This window comes from Aspergillus sydowii, assembly GCF_001890705.1.
Source record: "Aspergillus sydowii CBS 593.65 unplaced genomic scaffold ASPSYscaffold_1, whole genome shotgun sequence".
NCBI classification, from domain to species: domain Eukaryota; kingdom Fungi; phylum Ascomycota; class Eurotiomycetes; order Eurotiales; family Aspergillaceae; genus Aspergillus; species Aspergillus sydowii.
Window position 1 is genome coordinate 2,205,060 of NW_024467859.1, and position 14,901 is coordinate 2,219,960.

Genomic DNA, 14,901 nt, shown 5'->3' on the forward strand with positions numbered 1-14,901 from the left:
TTCATTTTGAGAGAGGAGTCACCGGATATTTGCTCACCTACGTGAATTGCCTTGTGTTTGTCCCTCTCATCTCCAACTCACCTCACTTCTCCCTTCTATTCCTCTACCCGGTACCCTGCCTCTTCCAACTTTCCCCCTTAAATCATTCCTTCACAATCCTCAAGTAAAGACCCTCACTTACACTACCCCGCCTTCAACATCGTATCCCCCAGACATTTCCCCCTCGAAGAACACACAATCAACACAGCAAACCCTTCTCCAACCTATCAGCAATGGCAACCGCAGCCAAAGCCAAGCCAGAGGGACTGCTAGGCCTCTCCCAGAATGAAGCTAGACTCATTCTTCTCGGCGTCCTGTACTCTGACGCCTCAGGCAAGGTAAGTTATGCCTTAAGTCGCCCATTCCCACTCGCAAGAGCATGTCTTACCCACCAACTGGGTGACTGAGCTAATAATAACACAATAGATCGACTACGAAAAGCTTGCCGCTAATGCGCCTTACAAGAATGTATCATCCGCAGCTAGCTCGTATCGTCAGGCAAAGAAAAAGTTCTACGATCAAGCCGCTAAGTTTGTGAATGACATTTCCCCTGGAAACACTGAGGCCGGCACCCCAACTGGCACTCCGATCAAAAAGACTCCCGCGAAGAGAAAGAGGACAGTGGCAACCGTTGGTACTTCTGCTACAAACGAATATGCCACCGCTGCTGCTGAAGGCGAAGAAGAAGCATCTGCACCTCCCGCGCAAAAGAGTCAGCGGAAGACACGCCCCAAAAAGAACGCTTCTGTGGAGCAGGAAGAGGAGAGCGATCAGTAAGTATGCTATACCCTTGCTTCCTCTGTATTTCCCTCGCGCGCGCAGAGAGAAATAGTCGATACACACCCTAATTTGCAATAGGGAGATGGAAGCCCCTTCTTTCGTGAAGGCCGAACCAGAGCAGTCGGAAATGAATAACGTCCTCGCATCAGAGAACGAAGACAGCGCAATGGATACGCTTGTGAAGAACGAAGAGGACGACATAATGGCCGAAGTTAACGTTGATGACGAATTTGAGGCTATGGAGCAGGTCCGGTGCTATGTTGATGGAAGCTGAAGTTGAACGAGTTTGACCTGGCTTCTTCTTACATGCGGGAGTAAAGTCACGACTCAGTAGGATACCTACTTGGAGGGGTGGTGGGAGAAATTATGAGAGCTTGACCGTTTGGCTACTTCCTTCTAGTGCATGTCTTTCTGTTCTGTTTTCTTTTCTTTATTCATTTCTGGTAATGCTGTTGACGATGAATTAAGATGGTGTTTTTATTCCGCTTGTTAATGTTTGCTTCAACTTCGAGGAATCGGATTGCACGGTATTCAGCATTCTGAAAGTCGAATGAAGATAGTAGGATCAGAACAGTAATATAAAAAGGTCCTGGTTTCATCTAGTTCTACCATGTATAAGAGCGTTTGAAGGAAACCGAGATAGTAACAAACGTAGCCTTTCATAATCCGAACGCCGAACAACCCTACCCGATGATGCCAAGCACAATGGGAAGCATTAAGGATAACTGAGAGCTCAACGCAGATCGCAAAACAAATCACGAGGATTAAACAAGGAAAACAGAGCAATCACAAGGCTTCAATAGCCCTCCGAAGAACCTCTAAACTTCTATCAGTAATTTCGGCTGGGTTATCATCATCCGCGTCCTTGGTTGTGTCGCGAAGAGCCCAGGCAATGTCGCTCCACCAGCCGAGACCAACAAGTCCGCCACCCTTGCGGCGCTCGAGACTCTCTGTGAGCCGGCTCGTATGTTCCCACTGCTTAGCAGCTACCTCGGCCCTCTCGATGACTTTGTTTGATATACCGCACATGGCAGCGCAGTGCATGCCGAAACTACCCTCGGCAACACCATTCTCGAGTTTGTAGAGGAAGGTGACACGTCTCTCATCCTCATCTACATGGATCTTCATGCGCTTTGGTGAGATCTCGGGATGGCCTTCGAATTCGGCGGCAAGAGAGTGGTAGTGTGTAGCGAAGAAGCCTAAAGCGCCGATGTGGGTTGCAACGTGGTGGAGGACGGCTTGGGCAACTGCAACACCATCGTACGAACTAGTCCCACGGCCCAGTTCATCTAGAATGACAAGGGAGCGAGGTGTAGCTTCCGAAAGGATCTTCTTGGTTTCTGAGAGCTCGACAAAGAACGTGGATTGGGCAGCGAAGATATTGTCATTGGCTCCGAGACGCGACATGATGCGGTCGACTGGCGTTAACCGGGCGGATTTGCAAGGTAGGTAGCAACCAATTTGGGCCATGATTACAGCGACGCAAGACTAAAACAGTTAGCCGAAAGCGGGTGAATGAGGAAGTGAGGTACATACCATGCGAAGTAGAGTGGACTTTCCGGCAGCGTTAGCCCCAGTAAGGAGGTCAATATTGGGGGAATTGCCACCCAGTTGTATGTCATTAGGAATAAAATCGTCAACGGAGGAAATAAGGCAAGGGTGACGAAGCTCCTCAAACTCCAGGACACTTCGTTCTTCGTCAACGAATATAGGGCGACAGCTCGGTTCACCCAGACTTGAAGAAGCTTTGGCCAAGCTGATCAAGCAGTCCAGCTGTGAGACAACCCGCACAGCAGAGAGCCAGGTCGCATAATGCTCGTCAAATCGTCCATAGAATCGTCTGGAGACCTCTTTGACGATTTGACTATGGGTTTCCTGCGCTTCCTGCAGCTTGCGGATGGCAGTTCGCAATTCAGGGAAATAGTAGCGCTTGACTTGCTTGGTGGCGGACATCTGGTCCCAATTCTTGGGGATATTCTTGACCTTGATTGGTACTTCCATCTGGTAAATCTCTTTCCCGTTGTCCCTGTAGCAGATGGCTGTAGAACCTAGCTCACGCCGAGCCCGTTTCAACAGGTCGTCAAGTTCTTGATGTAGCTGCTTGATGTTGTCTTGAGAATTGTCGAAGTCCTCTTCGACTCCTGACTTTGGAACAAGTATACCGTTTTCCTTTGCTTGAGAGTGGTCAAACGCAGTTTTCCAATACTCCAGCAATTCGGTTAAATCAGGCATGGAGCTGATCAACTGCCCAATTACACCTTCACCAGAACCACTGTCTTTGAGTAGGCCCATTGTGTACTCGATCTGTTCAAAACCTTCTAGTACCCGTACGAAGTCCTGTGCTCTGCAGTTCGCAGCATGGATGCGCGATAGAAGGCGCTCGAGGTCAGGCATTTTGGTGAGTTGCGAGGAAAATTGGTCCCGAACGCTAGAGTCAGCGTTCAGAGCTTCTACTGCATCTAGTCGAGCGTTGATACGCTTCGGGTCGATTAACGGGTGGCATACCCACTGCTTAAACATTCGTTTTCCGAAGGGCGTCATGCAACGGTTGAGAAGTTGAAAGAGTGTCCCATCGATGCCGCCATCAAACGAGTTCGCGAAGATTTCCATATTGATGAGAGTCTGGCCGTCCAGGACTAGGCTAGAGGCCTTCTTAATTGGGTCATACCAAGAAAAGTTTCCAATTGTGACCAGATCCCGATCGATTTTCAGGAGTCTGAGGTACTGTACCAACGCCCCGAAAGCTGAAATGACAAGTTCTTTGTCACGAGCCTGGCGGAGAGCATTTGGCCATGCATGGACATTGTCATTGTCCTGGGAGACAAAGTACTCACTCACGTCAAGCTCTTTGACGGTAATGTCAGCCTCCCAAAACTCTTTGCCGGGTTTTAGGTAGTTCCAGATTGTCGTGGGGCCAGTGTTGTTCTTCAATATGCGGAGTGCTTTTTGTGACACGGTTGACTTCTCAAGAAGAAGCTCTTGAGGCCGTGTTTGCGCAACGAAGGTTTCAAATTTGGTCATNTCCATGTCATCAAGGAATTCTGAAAGGAAGAATTGGCCAGTTGCGGTGTCAACAAAGGCAATTCCAAAAGCCGGACGATCTTCGATAATAGCCTCTTTGATGGCGACGCAGTATGTTGACATGTCGTCCTGAAGCATAGCACCTTCCACAAGTGTGCCTGCTGTAAGGACACAGGCCAGTTCTCGTTTGATGACTTTGTCTTCCTTTCCACCAGCCTTCTTACCACTCCTTTCGCGCATCTCCTTTCCAAGAGCCGATTCAGATTGGTCAACTCTCGCAATCTTGAATCCCTTCGCTACGAACTGGTTTGCCCAGTAATCCAAACTAGATTCTGGAACTCCAACCATGCGCATGTTCACGCGATCAGTGAGCTTCAAATCAAACAATTGATGTCCAATTGTGGCGTCATTCTCGTAGAGCTCGTAAAATTTGCCCTTTTTGAAAAAGACGACAGTGTCCCAGAACTTTTGTTTTATCTCCCAATACTGCTTCTCGAAGGGTGAAAACTTGGAGAACGCAAGCGGAGGGATGTACAGGGTACGAGGGTCGTACTCTGGGTCACCAATAGGATGGCCATCGATATCCCGAATATTAGCAAGCCAAGGATAGCGTTGTTCAGGCTCAGTCGTATGAGCCTTGGGTTTCGTAGTACTTGATGGTGATTTGCTGGTAGGTGCTGCTGCTGCGCGAGCCTGGCGAGGTTCCATGTTCTCTGGGTCATAGGTCCATTTCAAGGCAGAGCCCGACGAGGCGTCAGGGAGATCCAAGTCAAGATCTTCATCTACCTGAGATGGCGGAGGCAGAGATGAAGACTTGGCCGTCGACTGTGTGGTCGGTCTTTTCCGCTTTTTTGATGGTTTAACATCCTCGTCTGAATCGTCCGGAACAACAAAATCGTCCATTTCTGAAAGAACTTTAGTATTTCGAATTGGGCGTGATAATGTCCTTAACTGACCGTCATCGGATTCCCCTCCATTCTGCGCATCCTGCTCAAAGTCGTCATCGCTTTCTGGCGACACCTTTCTCCTCTTCAAAGCGCGGTTATTCTTTCGAGCAGGGCGGAATATTTCGTCGTCATCATCCTCACCCTCGGAGTCCGATTCGACATAGTTGACTTTCTTCATTGACTATGGAGAATCTGTTAATACCAGTTTATAAAAAAGGGCGAGGTAATTTGCGATGGACCTATCGTACCCTGCGTGATGGAGAAGCCGTTGCTTTCTTCGATTCCTCTTCAGGGCTCATCTATAGCCAAGTACCATTAGCAAGATACCAAAGCCCAAAAAAAAGGGTTACAACATACCTGCTTCTTATCATCCTCCTCATCAGGCAGGCCCAATTCACTACTTGGCACAGGCGTCAGGTCCTGTGTGAACTTGGAGGCAATCTTTCCGGACTTCTCTTCGCGCTTGGCAGGGCGAGAAGCCGATGCTCTTTGAGCCGGTGAAGACGCGGGCTCCGCATTACGTGTCGAGGGCGTTGATGGCGAGGATTTCTGAAAAAAACCCAAGATTGACTTTTGGTTTTTCATATTCTGAGTGCTGGAGGTGGACCCTTTCAGCGGAGTCTCCGAGGGAGATGAAGCGGGCGGTCCTTTGGCCATTTCTGTGTCAACGACGTAGGGTATCAACAGCTGATCTATTAGTTGGTCATATCAGATATCGTGTATAAGAAATTGAGTGACAGTAGATGAACGTAAAGTTTACAAATGGTGGAAGAAAGCATGGGGGGAAGGGGGTGGATTGATCGACTCGCGAGACCGGCACCACGCGTCGACGCGTTTAGTGGTTTTTGGCCGCCGAGAATGATCAGTCATCCAGCCTATACTTAACTGACTGGACGAAGACATTGCTTAATCAAACCTCCATTTACGGTGCAACCTGTTGGAATTAGCCGCAAGAACTTATTTTAATCGTGGAAGTACGAGAAGCTTGCCGCTATGGGTTTTTTACTATGGAATCCGTAATCTGTTTTCTGGGGATGGGACAATGTCTCCGAGGAGTGGCTTGAGCTTGCTTCATTGCTAAAAGTACATGTGGTATATATTTACAAGTCTATTGTAGTGAAAAACACGGTCGAAGTGAGTATTATAGTGCCAATAATTGTGAAAGCCGCGGGCCGTCTCATTCAGATGTTTGTGCTTGGGCTTCTTTTGATTTCTCCTTCTCGGCTTGGAACTCTTCCCAGCCAGGGGCCGTGAGACCCTGCTCTTTGAATTGCTCGTCACTGATGATGTTGACCACTTTCAACTTCCACTTTCCGAGTTTCAAGATCAAGAGATTGCCGTCCATGATAAATTCCGGCGTTTTTGGGGCCGGCCATGTCTTGATTGGCGTGAAGGTCAAGGCATCTGACATTCCTCCACCCGTCAAACTCTTTTGAATTCCAGGGCGGCTACCCACATAGGCACCTTGATTATTCACAATACGGTGACCTTCGCTTTTGGATGACACAAGACCAGCGTACCACAAAATCTTGTGGAAAGTCTGGCCGTAAATCAGGGACTCAGGAAGCGTTACCCTCGCCGAGGGCATATTGGCGAAGTTTGTCTGAGGGGCGTACGGATTGTCAGCCTGCGGATTGATAAAACCGTAGGTTCGTGACTGGGGATTGCCGCGCGTTGAGTCGGGAATTTTTGGCATCGGAGTTGGTTCCGCCGTTGAACTTCGCGGTCTGAACAGTTGGCGATGCTGGATAGCTACTGCATCGGCTTCTTGTTTACCGTGAATGAGCTCAACAAACTCAGACGCAAGAGCGTGCTGGGCAACGCGTTTCGACGGGTCCTTATTTTGTTCTTCCATAATTTTCGAAATTTCAGGTATCGGCAGGAAAGTAAACATCTTAAGATAACGCTCGACAACATCATCGGGAGTGCGCACGAAAAACTATGAAGGTCAGCATCATACTTGGAACAGATAGTACGGTGGGACCAACCTGATATAGTTCAAATGTGGAAGTCATATCTTTGTCTAGCCAAATTGCGTTGCCGGCTGACTTTCCAAACTTCTCACCGGAAGGCGCTGTGAGCAATGGTGTCGTGAGGCCAATGGGCTTGTCCATATCATCTTCCAGAGGTTTGCGATCCTCCTGGTTAGCGGTGTTTCTGCTGATGGTTTTCACCGCGTCCATTCCAAAAAGAATATTCCCATACTGGTCACTTCCTCCAACCTGGACCTGACATCCGTTCCGGAAAAGCATCCACCAATCCCACGCTTGCAGGAGAGGGTAGGAGAACTCTCCAAATGACATCCCGTCGCCCTTTGCTAACCGTGTCTTGACTCTATTTTCAGTAAGTTTTTGTTCCAACAACCGATTTAACAATACCCGACTCACGTATCTCTTCCAAGCATTGGGCCAAGGCGCATGTAGGCCCCAAGATCACGAAGTACCTCTAGGAATGGGATCTTGTTCCACCAAATGTTGTTATTCGTCAAAGCTCGTTTCCAGTGCATTTTTCTTTCGTATCCATGCCTTCTACCGTATTGCTCGATGCTTGCGCCCAGTTTCTTCAGTTGCATGTGCATGCTGGCCATATTCGCCTTGCGGATAGACGAATGAACTTGCTCCCTTCCCTTCAACCGTCCTGTTGGGTCGCCGATTCGTGATGTAGCACCACCGAGCTAATTTTCGTAAGTCACGCGGTCGCAATAATCGTTGGGATACATAACACTAACCAAAAATGTCACCGGCAAACCCCAAACATAACCCCACGCGAGTACCATGAATGGTAGCATATGTCCGACATGCATAGATGGCGCTGTCGGATCTACGCCTGCGTACATACCAACACGCTTTTCGGTAAAGATTCGGTGCAACAAATCTCGCTCTCTGCAAATCGCCAGGCTCAAGGTCAGCAATTGGTGTTCAATAAATGAAGAATATTGTATCAAAGATAAGACACGCACCCAACAGCATCATGCATAAGCCCTCTCTCCTCTAGGTGCTCCACAAAGCTCTTTCTCTTCCCTTGTTTGATTTCTTCTGCAAAACCCGTCCATTCCGCGTTCGCATCAGCTATTCGCTGCATATACGCTTGTGTAATCCCTCGTCTCTGGTCCCCCATGAGGCACGAAGCAATTTTAGCTGAACTCAACTTGGAATTACGGGAACGGAATGTATTCGTGCTGAGAACCTCCGCAGTACGCGCATACTGACGAGTGCCGCATATTGGGCGTGGAAATCGGCGCACAGCCGGTGTCGCACGAATGTGAGCCGTGAAAGGCAACGGTAATGGGTGTGGCCTCATCTGACGGGGCCTAGAGAAGGTATTTGAAATGCAAGATCGCGTAAGGTCTGTTATCTACCGGAGGGAGACTTTTTGTAGCGGAATATTTACGATAAGAAGCTAATCAGTCACCGACGGATAATCTTTGATGCGAAGCTGATTTCCCAAACAAGTAAGTTTTATCGTTGGAAAATGTTGATGAAATTTATACATTGCTATTAGAAACCAGATAGATTGTGAAAGGTAGCGGATAAGGAATCTAAAGCTGTGCTTATCAACTGAGGGAAGATTGAGTGCTCTAAGATTATCGAAGGGCACATATCTATTCTACAGGGAAAGTCCGGATGCGCTCGATTAAGGGTTCAAATTGCGTATTCCTTTTCACTGGGTATCATAACAAAACAAATGAAAGACTGCATTAAACCAAGCACAGATATATTGCGTCAAATGAACCCTATCATGCAGATGATGCCTGCTACCAGATGAGAAGCGAAGGCAGCTCAAGGGTCACCGAACACTGATTATCCGAGAACACCACCAAGTAATATATTGGATCAGAGATGCCTTCATCGCGTCCGTCGAAGTAACAAGGTTGTGTGCCGAACGCATATATCACTCTCACTCAATCCGGTGCCAAACAGCCCTTGAGCCCCGAAGGGAGAGCTGCTAAGCTCCAAGACGAGAGATTGGATCATATATAACACACTAGGCTTTCATCATCTGCGAAATTGTTAGTGCTCAAGCAACGAGGCAAAATTTGGGACCCAAACGCAGCACTCACTTGTATAAAACTTGGAAGGATGAAGAAAAAGAAAGCTCGGGAGATTTTCCGACTACTTATGTGGAGGGAAAGGCGCTAGTCTACCTTTGGCGGGCGGAATTATTCTGCCGTCTGTCTCTACAACAGCAGCGTGATTTTAATGCGTCTACACAACCTGGGCTTTCGCAATTCTTCCTCAATTCTCCCAAATTTGGCGAGAATGATGCTTCCTCGTGCGGTGCAAAATAGTGCCCGCCTCCGTACGAGTTATCTCGAAATATTCGACTTTGTGCGTAGCAGAAGACTGCCGACAGCCCCATCATATCCTCGTGTCAACTCTTCCCGGAGGGCTTTCCATGGAGGTTCCGGTCTGCGCCAACAAGCCGGGGACCTTTCTACGCAGCCGCAATTCCTAGAGACATATAAGAGAGCTGGTACGTCTTATTTTGTCTACGTTACCAATTCCTTTCATAACTTTGGTCTTCGAAACAACTCACCGACGACCTACTACAGTCGAATTTCCTCCTGCCACATACGACTTTCAGACGTTTATTTCCCAAGCCTCACCCGGTCAAGATGTTGTTCTACACGGCTATCTCGGAGTTCGGAATGATATATCCAAAAAACTTTCTTTTGTCCGATTGCAAGACCCGAGTATGAAATATAGCGTACAACTAGTCTCGACAGCCCGAAATGAGTCTTTTCAGGCTCTCCGATCTCTCCGGCCGAATAGCCCCGTGACAGTCAAGGGGAAGGTCCAGGCTAAAAAGGCAAAGGATGCTGAAATGGAAAAGCGTGACCCATGGGAAATATCTATTGAGGAGGTCCAACTTCTTAATGATTTTCCAAGCGACATATGGATGGCGCCGGATATGGTACATCCTCCTAAGCATAGGCATCTACAATTGCGAACAAGCAGCGAGCTGCGTGAAGCCCTTCAATTTCGAGCACAAGTACGCAACGTTTGCAGGGAAGAACTAGAGCAAGGCCTTCCACCTTTTATCGAGATCGAAACCCCCCTGCTCTTCAAGTCTACACCTGAGGGCGCTCGAGAATTTCTAGTTCCAACTCGGAAGCATGGTCTAGCATATGCACTTCCACAGAGCCCACAACAATACAAACAAATACTGATGGCTAGTGGGATTCCAAGGTATTACCAGTTTGCTCGCTGCTTCCGGGACGAAGATCTTCGGGCGGATCGGCAACCCGAGTTCACACAAGTAGGTGCAATGTTTTTCTTGCTTTTAAATCATTGCTAATGAAAATGCACCACAGCTCGACCTGGAGATGTCTTTCGCGACGGGCGAGGACGTGATGCGTGTTGTGGAGGGTGTCATACGTCGACTTTGGTCATCCCTAATGGACACCGAGGCCCCTTCGGGTTCATTTCGGAGACTATCATATCAGGATGCTATGAGCCGATACGGTTCAGACAAACCTGATACCCGCTATGGAATGGAAATACATAGAGTCGAACATCTGCTCCCGGTCGACCTGATCAATAAAATCACGCCTTTGGCGAACCCAATAGTCGAAGTTTTCAAGATTGAGGGTAACGAAAATGACCCCGCAGCTACATCCGAGTTCATTACAACGTTTCTCGACTCGCCCGCTGGTGCACCCTTCAATGATAACCCCGAGGGTGGGCCAGGTATCTTCGTGTATAACGCGAAGAAACCGTTATGCGGACTGCAGCCGTTTGGCTTCCAAGCTGCCGAGTATATGGAGGAGCTTCTAGACCCTGACCATGGCGATTTACTCGTATTACAAGCTCGCGAAGCCGCACCGTTCACAGGTGGTTCAACATCAATAGGTGACCTTCGTCGGGCCCTGTATTCCGCCTCAGTTGAGGCAGAGTTCAAACCTGCTGCAACAGGGTTTGACTTCCTTTGGATTGTCGATTTCCCTCTGTTTTCACCATCTACCGAGTCAGAGCCCGGCCAAGGCGGTGCTGCTGGCATATCCTCTACGCATCATCCATTCACTGCCCCGAAGTCTGCCGCCGACGTGGATCTACTTCTTACCGACCCCACCAAAGTTGTTGCCGACCACTATGACTTGGTAGTGAATGGTGTAGAACTCGGCGGTGGCAGTCGTCGTATCCATGATGCGGCCGTGCAAGAATTTATTCTCCGTGAGGTCCTTCAGATGCCACCTGAGCGACTCACAGAGTTCTCCCACTTGCTAGAGGCACTTCGCGCTGGATGTCCTCCACATGCTGGTCTGGCTCTTGGATTTGATCGCTTGGTAGCCGTCATGCTGGGTAAGGAGTCAGTACGAGACGTCATTGCTTTCCCGAAGACCGGGAAGTTGGGAGAAGACCCGATGGTCAAGGCCCCTAGCCCGGTGACTCAGGAGGCATTGGAAACGTATCACCTTCGTCTGATTGACGAGTGACCGTATTCTTTTCTAAAGAGCGATTGTAGATATGGTCTCAACAATATGGTCCTATATTTGTAAATCGAGGCGCTTTTCTCTCACGACATATCGATACCCCCTTTCCCGACTATATATACCGCACTATGTACATTACATTAAGATGCAAAGTCTTACTCCCCATTTTCAAGATTTTCATTCTGATTACGTTTTCCATGTACCTTGGCAGGCCATAGTTCTGCTGGGTTTTACATCATACAAAATGCCAAGGGCTTTAGCAGTGCAAACTAATGCCTGGGGCACAATCTTCTTATCAATCCTAATCAGCTGAGTAATCCGATGAGGGGCGAACTTTTTTTTCGATCTCAAAAGTTAAGAGCGCACTCCTGTTGACTCATTTAGACAAACACCAAGTTTTGACAGGTTAAAAAAAAATCAAGATGGATATTGATACCCCGGTGCCGATGGCACCACAGACCAATGATTCAGGCGAGACACCGACGTAAGGATCTCCTACCTAACATGAAAAACTCAATTATCTAACAACTCTGCAGAACGCTCTGCTATAACTGCGGGGCGCCCTTAGTTGGAACGACGATATGTCCCGATTGCATGAAACTTCAGGTCGATATCTCCCAAGGAATTCAACGCGAGGCGGTCCTTAACTTTTGTCGCGATTGTGAGCGCTGGCTCCTACCACCGCACTCATGGCATGTCGCTGCCCCCGAGTCGCGAGAGTTGTTGGCGCTGTGCCTGAAGAAACTGAAGGGACTGAACAAAATTCGAGTGATTGACGCCGGATTCATCTGGACCGAACCACATTCCCGTAGAGTCAAGGTCAAGCTCACCATCCAAGACTCGGTGTCCGACGGCGTGATTTTACAGCAGACTTTCGAGGTCGTATACATCGTCATGTACCAACAGTGCCCTGAGTGTGCAAAGTCATATACCCCCAACACATGGCGGGCTTCCGTCCAAGTGCGACAAAACGTTCTCCACAAGCGAACCTTCCTTTACCTCGAGCAGCTCATCCTCAAACACAGGGCACACCAAAACACCATCAACATCAAGGAGGCCAAGAACGGAATCGATTTCTTTTTTGCTCAGCGGAATCATGCGGAAGCATTCCTGGATTTCCTTCATTCCGCGGTACCGATAGAAGTGGGCAAGTCGCAACAGATCATCTCCGAGGATGTCCATACGTCGACGAAATCTTACAAATTCAGCTACTCTGCCAAGATCGTGCCTGTCTGCAAAGATGACCTGGTGGTCCTTCCGATCAAGCTCGCAAAGCAGCTAGGAAATATCTCTCCACTGTTGCTTTGCACCCGAATCGGCACCTCGATTAGCTTTCTCGACACCAACACCCTTCAGACCGCAGACCTCAGTTCACGGACATACTGGCGAGCACCTTTTACCTCTCTAGCAGAGGCCAAAGATCTTGTCGAGTTTATTGTCCTGGACGTTGAGCCGACAGGGTACAACAAGGGTAAATTTTTCCAGTCTGAAGTGACTGTCGCTCGCGCGTCCGATTTCAGTGGCGACAAGCAGTTTTTCACTAGGACGCATCTAGGCAGCATTATTCATCCTGGCGATTCCGTTCTCGGTTACATGTTGACGGGGTCAAACTTCAACAACGCCCAGTTTGACGAGATCGAAGCATCCAACACTTACAAAAACACAATTCCAGACGTCGTTCTTGTCAAGAAATACTACCCAAGACGCTCGAAGCACAACAAGCGCAACTGGAAGCTCAAGCGTATGAACACGGAACATGATCCCTACCTTCTACCGAACAACAAAGACTCTGTGGAGAATGACTTCGAGATGTTCTTGCGTGATGTAGAAGAGGACCAGGAGCTTCGCCAGACGCTGGCGTTATACAAGAACAAGAAGAAGGATGACACCGCGAGCGTTGCGGACACTGACATGATGAACGATGACGATGAGGAGGTACCGAAAATCAACATGGATGAGCTACTGGATGACTTTGACGAACTCGAAATCGACGATAACATGCAAGAATAGACGTTTAGCAAATAGTATGAATAAAATGTGGCAGATTTCAGTCACAAGCCATGCACAACTCATTATGTCTCCCATACTCGAGTATNTTCCTAAATTTTATCGAGTCCATTATAGACTCGTTGCCTTCAGATTCTAAGAGTGGGGTTGTATATTCATACATTTCTGTCCATGGCTCCATCAAATATTATACCATAGGTTAGCCCGGGGCGAGAACCCGGAAGACCGCCTGGACAAAGAGTTACCTACGATCGCGGCCCCACCACTAGGTATCAACAGGCAGTCCATATCTTCACCGACAAAGCGCCATGGAGCCCAACTCTGCGTGCACAGAAAACGAACTTAGTATTTGCTTTCATACTGTCCGGTGATATTCAACGACATACGATACCCCCGATTTGCGATATTTGCTCAAAGCAACAGCTCCGGTCAAGCCATGGCAAAGCATCTCCCCTCTCCAACCCACTCCTTCACCATCCCGTCTATCTATGACGGCATCCAGCTCTCTTGTCGAGTATATCTCCCAAAGCAACTAGTATCAGATTCGGCGAATGCTTCGCAGTGGCGCGTACGGGGGGCCGTCGTTGCGCATCCATATGCCTCACTAGGGGGCTGTTATGACGATCCGGTCGTGAGCTTTATCGGCGGAGAACTGCTTGATGCAGGCTACGTGGTTGGCACATTCAACTTTCGGTACTATCGCATCCCATATATGGTCTTTGAATAATTGGATTGCTGACTATGTTCTAGTGGCGCTGGTGATTCCCAAGGGAGGACTAGCTGGACCGCGAAACCTGAACTGGCAGATTATGTTTCGTTTTATGGGTTCATGCTGTTTTACTTGCGGTGCTTGAATCTAGACCTTGCCTCCCCATCAGATAAACGGAATGCTGCGGAAACGATCCATCTCGTACTTGGTGGTTACTCGTATGGGTCATTACTCGCATCCCACCTGCCAGGAAATGAGGTTGTCGCGGATCTTTTCAAGGACAGCATACAAGGCAGTCCAGCTCGTGGGATTCTCCTCACAGCACAAACTATCTGCGCATTGTCAAAAGACGAAATCCCACGATTAATTCGGTCGTCGCCGAATCGAGATTCCCAGAGTGCAGGCCAGGAGGCAAGGGATTTGCTACAATCTTCTAGCACGACAATTTCATATCTTCTTGTTTCCCCGCTTCTGCCTCCCATCAACTTATTTCTGACCCTGTTCCTCAACCTGTCGTTGGAGGTGGACACGCAAGCATCAGGGCAACAGAGACATATTCCTTGTCCCAAACCTGCAGACCAGCTTTGTGCGCATCGCACACTTGCGATTTACGGTGATGAGGATACCTTTACCTCTGTGAGCAAGTTACGAAAATGGTCAAGCGAGCTGGGTGCTGGACCCCAAAGTCTATTTATGTCAACTGAGATTGAGGGAGCGGGCCATTTCTGGAGGGAAGATGGTGTCGAGCACGAGGCAAGACAGTCATTGCGGGAGTGGCTGAATCGGCTGCCTTGACTGCTACTGAGTCTGCGATGATGCGGTTTCAAGAATATTTAATAATGTATCTCGAAGTTAGGGCTATCCTACCTGGCAATTGCCATTGTCACCCTGCACCTGTCTGCACAGAATCCTGGGAAATACCTACATCTGTCAAGCTGACCCAAACAGAGGGGGACATCCTTGGA

The 14,901-nt window shown here is 48.6% G+C and overlaps 6 protein-coding genes across 6 annotated transcripts; 4 read left to right on the top strand and 2 right to left on the bottom strand.

Annotated features, from left to right (window-relative positions):
• The first annotated feature begins 64 nt into the window (after window positions 1-64).
• ASPSYDRAFT_287857 (putative histone h1.3.) lies at window positions 65-1,561 on the top strand. Its single transcript, XM_040844562.1, has 3 exons — window positions 65-377; window positions 466-812; window positions 898-1,561. Exons 1-3 carry the CDS (start codon window positions 273-275, stop codon window positions 1,091-1,093), a joined length of 648 nt encoding a protein of 215 aa, XP_040707872.1. The 5' UTR covers window positions 65-272; the 3' UTR covers window positions 1,094-1,561.
• A 44-nt stretch (window positions 1,562-1,605) lies between these two features.
• On the bottom strand, window positions 1,606-5,444 carry ASPSYDRAFT_26094 (mismatch repair ATPase MSH6; the record flags this gene model as incomplete). The annotated part of the gene is made up of 4 exons (XM_040844244.1): window positions 1,606-2,307; window positions 2,356-4,968; window positions 5,036-5,086; window positions 5,145-5,444. The coding sequence occupies 4 exons, from the start codon at window positions 5,442-5,444 to the stop codon at window positions 1,606-1,608; spliced, it is 3,666 nt and encodes a 1,221-aa protein (XP_040707873.1).
• Window positions 5,445-5,833: 389 nt separating this feature from the next.
• ASPSYDRAFT_63792 (tyrosine--tRNA ligase MSY1) lies at window positions 5,834-8,170 on the bottom strand. Its single transcript, XM_040850250.1, has 5 exons — window positions 7,747-8,170; window positions 7,516-7,669; window positions 7,175-7,461; window positions 6,776-7,121; window positions 5,834-6,726 (listed from the first exon to the last, which is right to left on the bottom strand). Exons 1-5 carry the CDS (start codon window positions 8,085-8,087, stop codon window positions 5,965-5,967), a joined length of 1,890 nt encoding a protein of 629 aa, XP_040707874.1. The 5' UTR covers window positions 8,088-8,170; the 3' UTR covers window positions 5,834-5,964.
• Window positions 8,171-9,010: 840 nt separating this feature from the next.
• ASPSYDRAFT_38746 (aspartate--tRNA ligase MSD1) lies at window positions 9,011-11,549 on the top strand. Its single transcript, XM_040845771.1, has 3 exons — window positions 9,011-9,260; window positions 9,340-10,046; window positions 10,102-11,549. Exons 1-3 carry the CDS (start codon window positions 9,047-9,049, stop codon window positions 11,221-11,223), a joined length of 2,043 nt encoding a protein of 680 aa, XP_040707875.1. The 5' UTR covers window positions 9,011-9,046; the 3' UTR covers window positions 11,224-11,549.
• Window positions 11,550-11,642: 93 nt separating this feature from the next.
• On the top strand, window positions 11,643-13,230 carry ASPSYDRAFT_84099 (ribosome-binding protein NMD3; the record flags this gene model as incomplete). The annotated part of the gene is made up of 2 exons (XM_040851302.1): window positions 11,643-11,704; window positions 11,757-13,230. 2 exons carry the CDS (start codon window positions 11,643-11,645, stop codon window positions 13,228-13,230), a joined length of 1,536 nt encoding a protein of 511 aa, XP_040707876.1.
• Window positions 13,231-13,663: 433 nt separating this feature from the next.
• Window positions 13,664-14,731, top strand: ASPSYDRAFT_26098 (uncharacterized protein; the record flags this gene model as incomplete). The annotated part of the gene is made up of 2 exons (XM_040844245.1): window positions 13,664-13,920; window positions 13,978-14,731. 2 exons carry the CDS (start codon window positions 13,664-13,666, stop codon window positions 14,729-14,731), a joined length of 1,011 nt encoding a protein of 336 aa, XP_040707877.1.
• Window positions 14,732-14,901: the final 170 nt, after the last annotated feature.

Excerpts from the sequence above, each read along its gene's own strand:
- ASPSYDRAFT_287857 (XM_040844562.1), top strand. The coding sequence starts at position 273 with ATGGCAACCGCAGCCAAAGCCAAGCCAGAGGGACTGCTAGGCCTCTCC. Across the intron at positions 378-465 it reads ACTCTGACGCCTCAGGCAAG|ATCGACTACGAAAAGCTTGC; the intron begins GTAAGTTATGCC and ends ATAACACAATAG. Across the intron at positions 813-897 it reads CAGGAAGAGGAGAGCGATCA|GGAGATGGAAGCCCCTTCTT; the intron begins GTAAGTATGCTA and ends AATTTGCAATAG.
- ASPSYDRAFT_63792 (XM_040850250.1), bottom strand. The coding sequence starts at position 8,087 with ATGAGGCCACACCCATTACCGTTGCCTTTCACGGCTCACATTCGTGCG. Across the intron at positions 7,462-7,515 it reads GTTTGCCGGTGACATTTTTG|CTCGGTGGTGCTACATCACG; the intron begins GTTAGTGTTATG and ends TACGAAAATTAG. Across the intron at positions 6,727-6,775 it reads CCACATTTGAACTATATCAG|TTTTTCGTGCGCACTCCCGA; the intron begins GTTGGTCCCACC and ends TGACCTTCATAG.
- ASPSYDRAFT_38746 (XM_040845771.1), top strand. The coding sequence starts at position 9,047 with ATGATGCTTCCTCGTGCGGTGCAAAATAGTGCCCGCCTCCGTACGAGT. Across the intron at positions 9,261-9,339 it reads AGAGACATATAAGAGAGCTG|TCGAATTTCCTCCTGCCACA; the intron begins GTACGTCTTATT and ends GACCTACTACAG. Across the intron at positions 10,047-10,101 it reads GGCAACCCGAGTTCACACAA|CTCGACCTGGAGATGTCTTT; the intron begins GTAGGTGCAATG and ends AATGCACCACAG.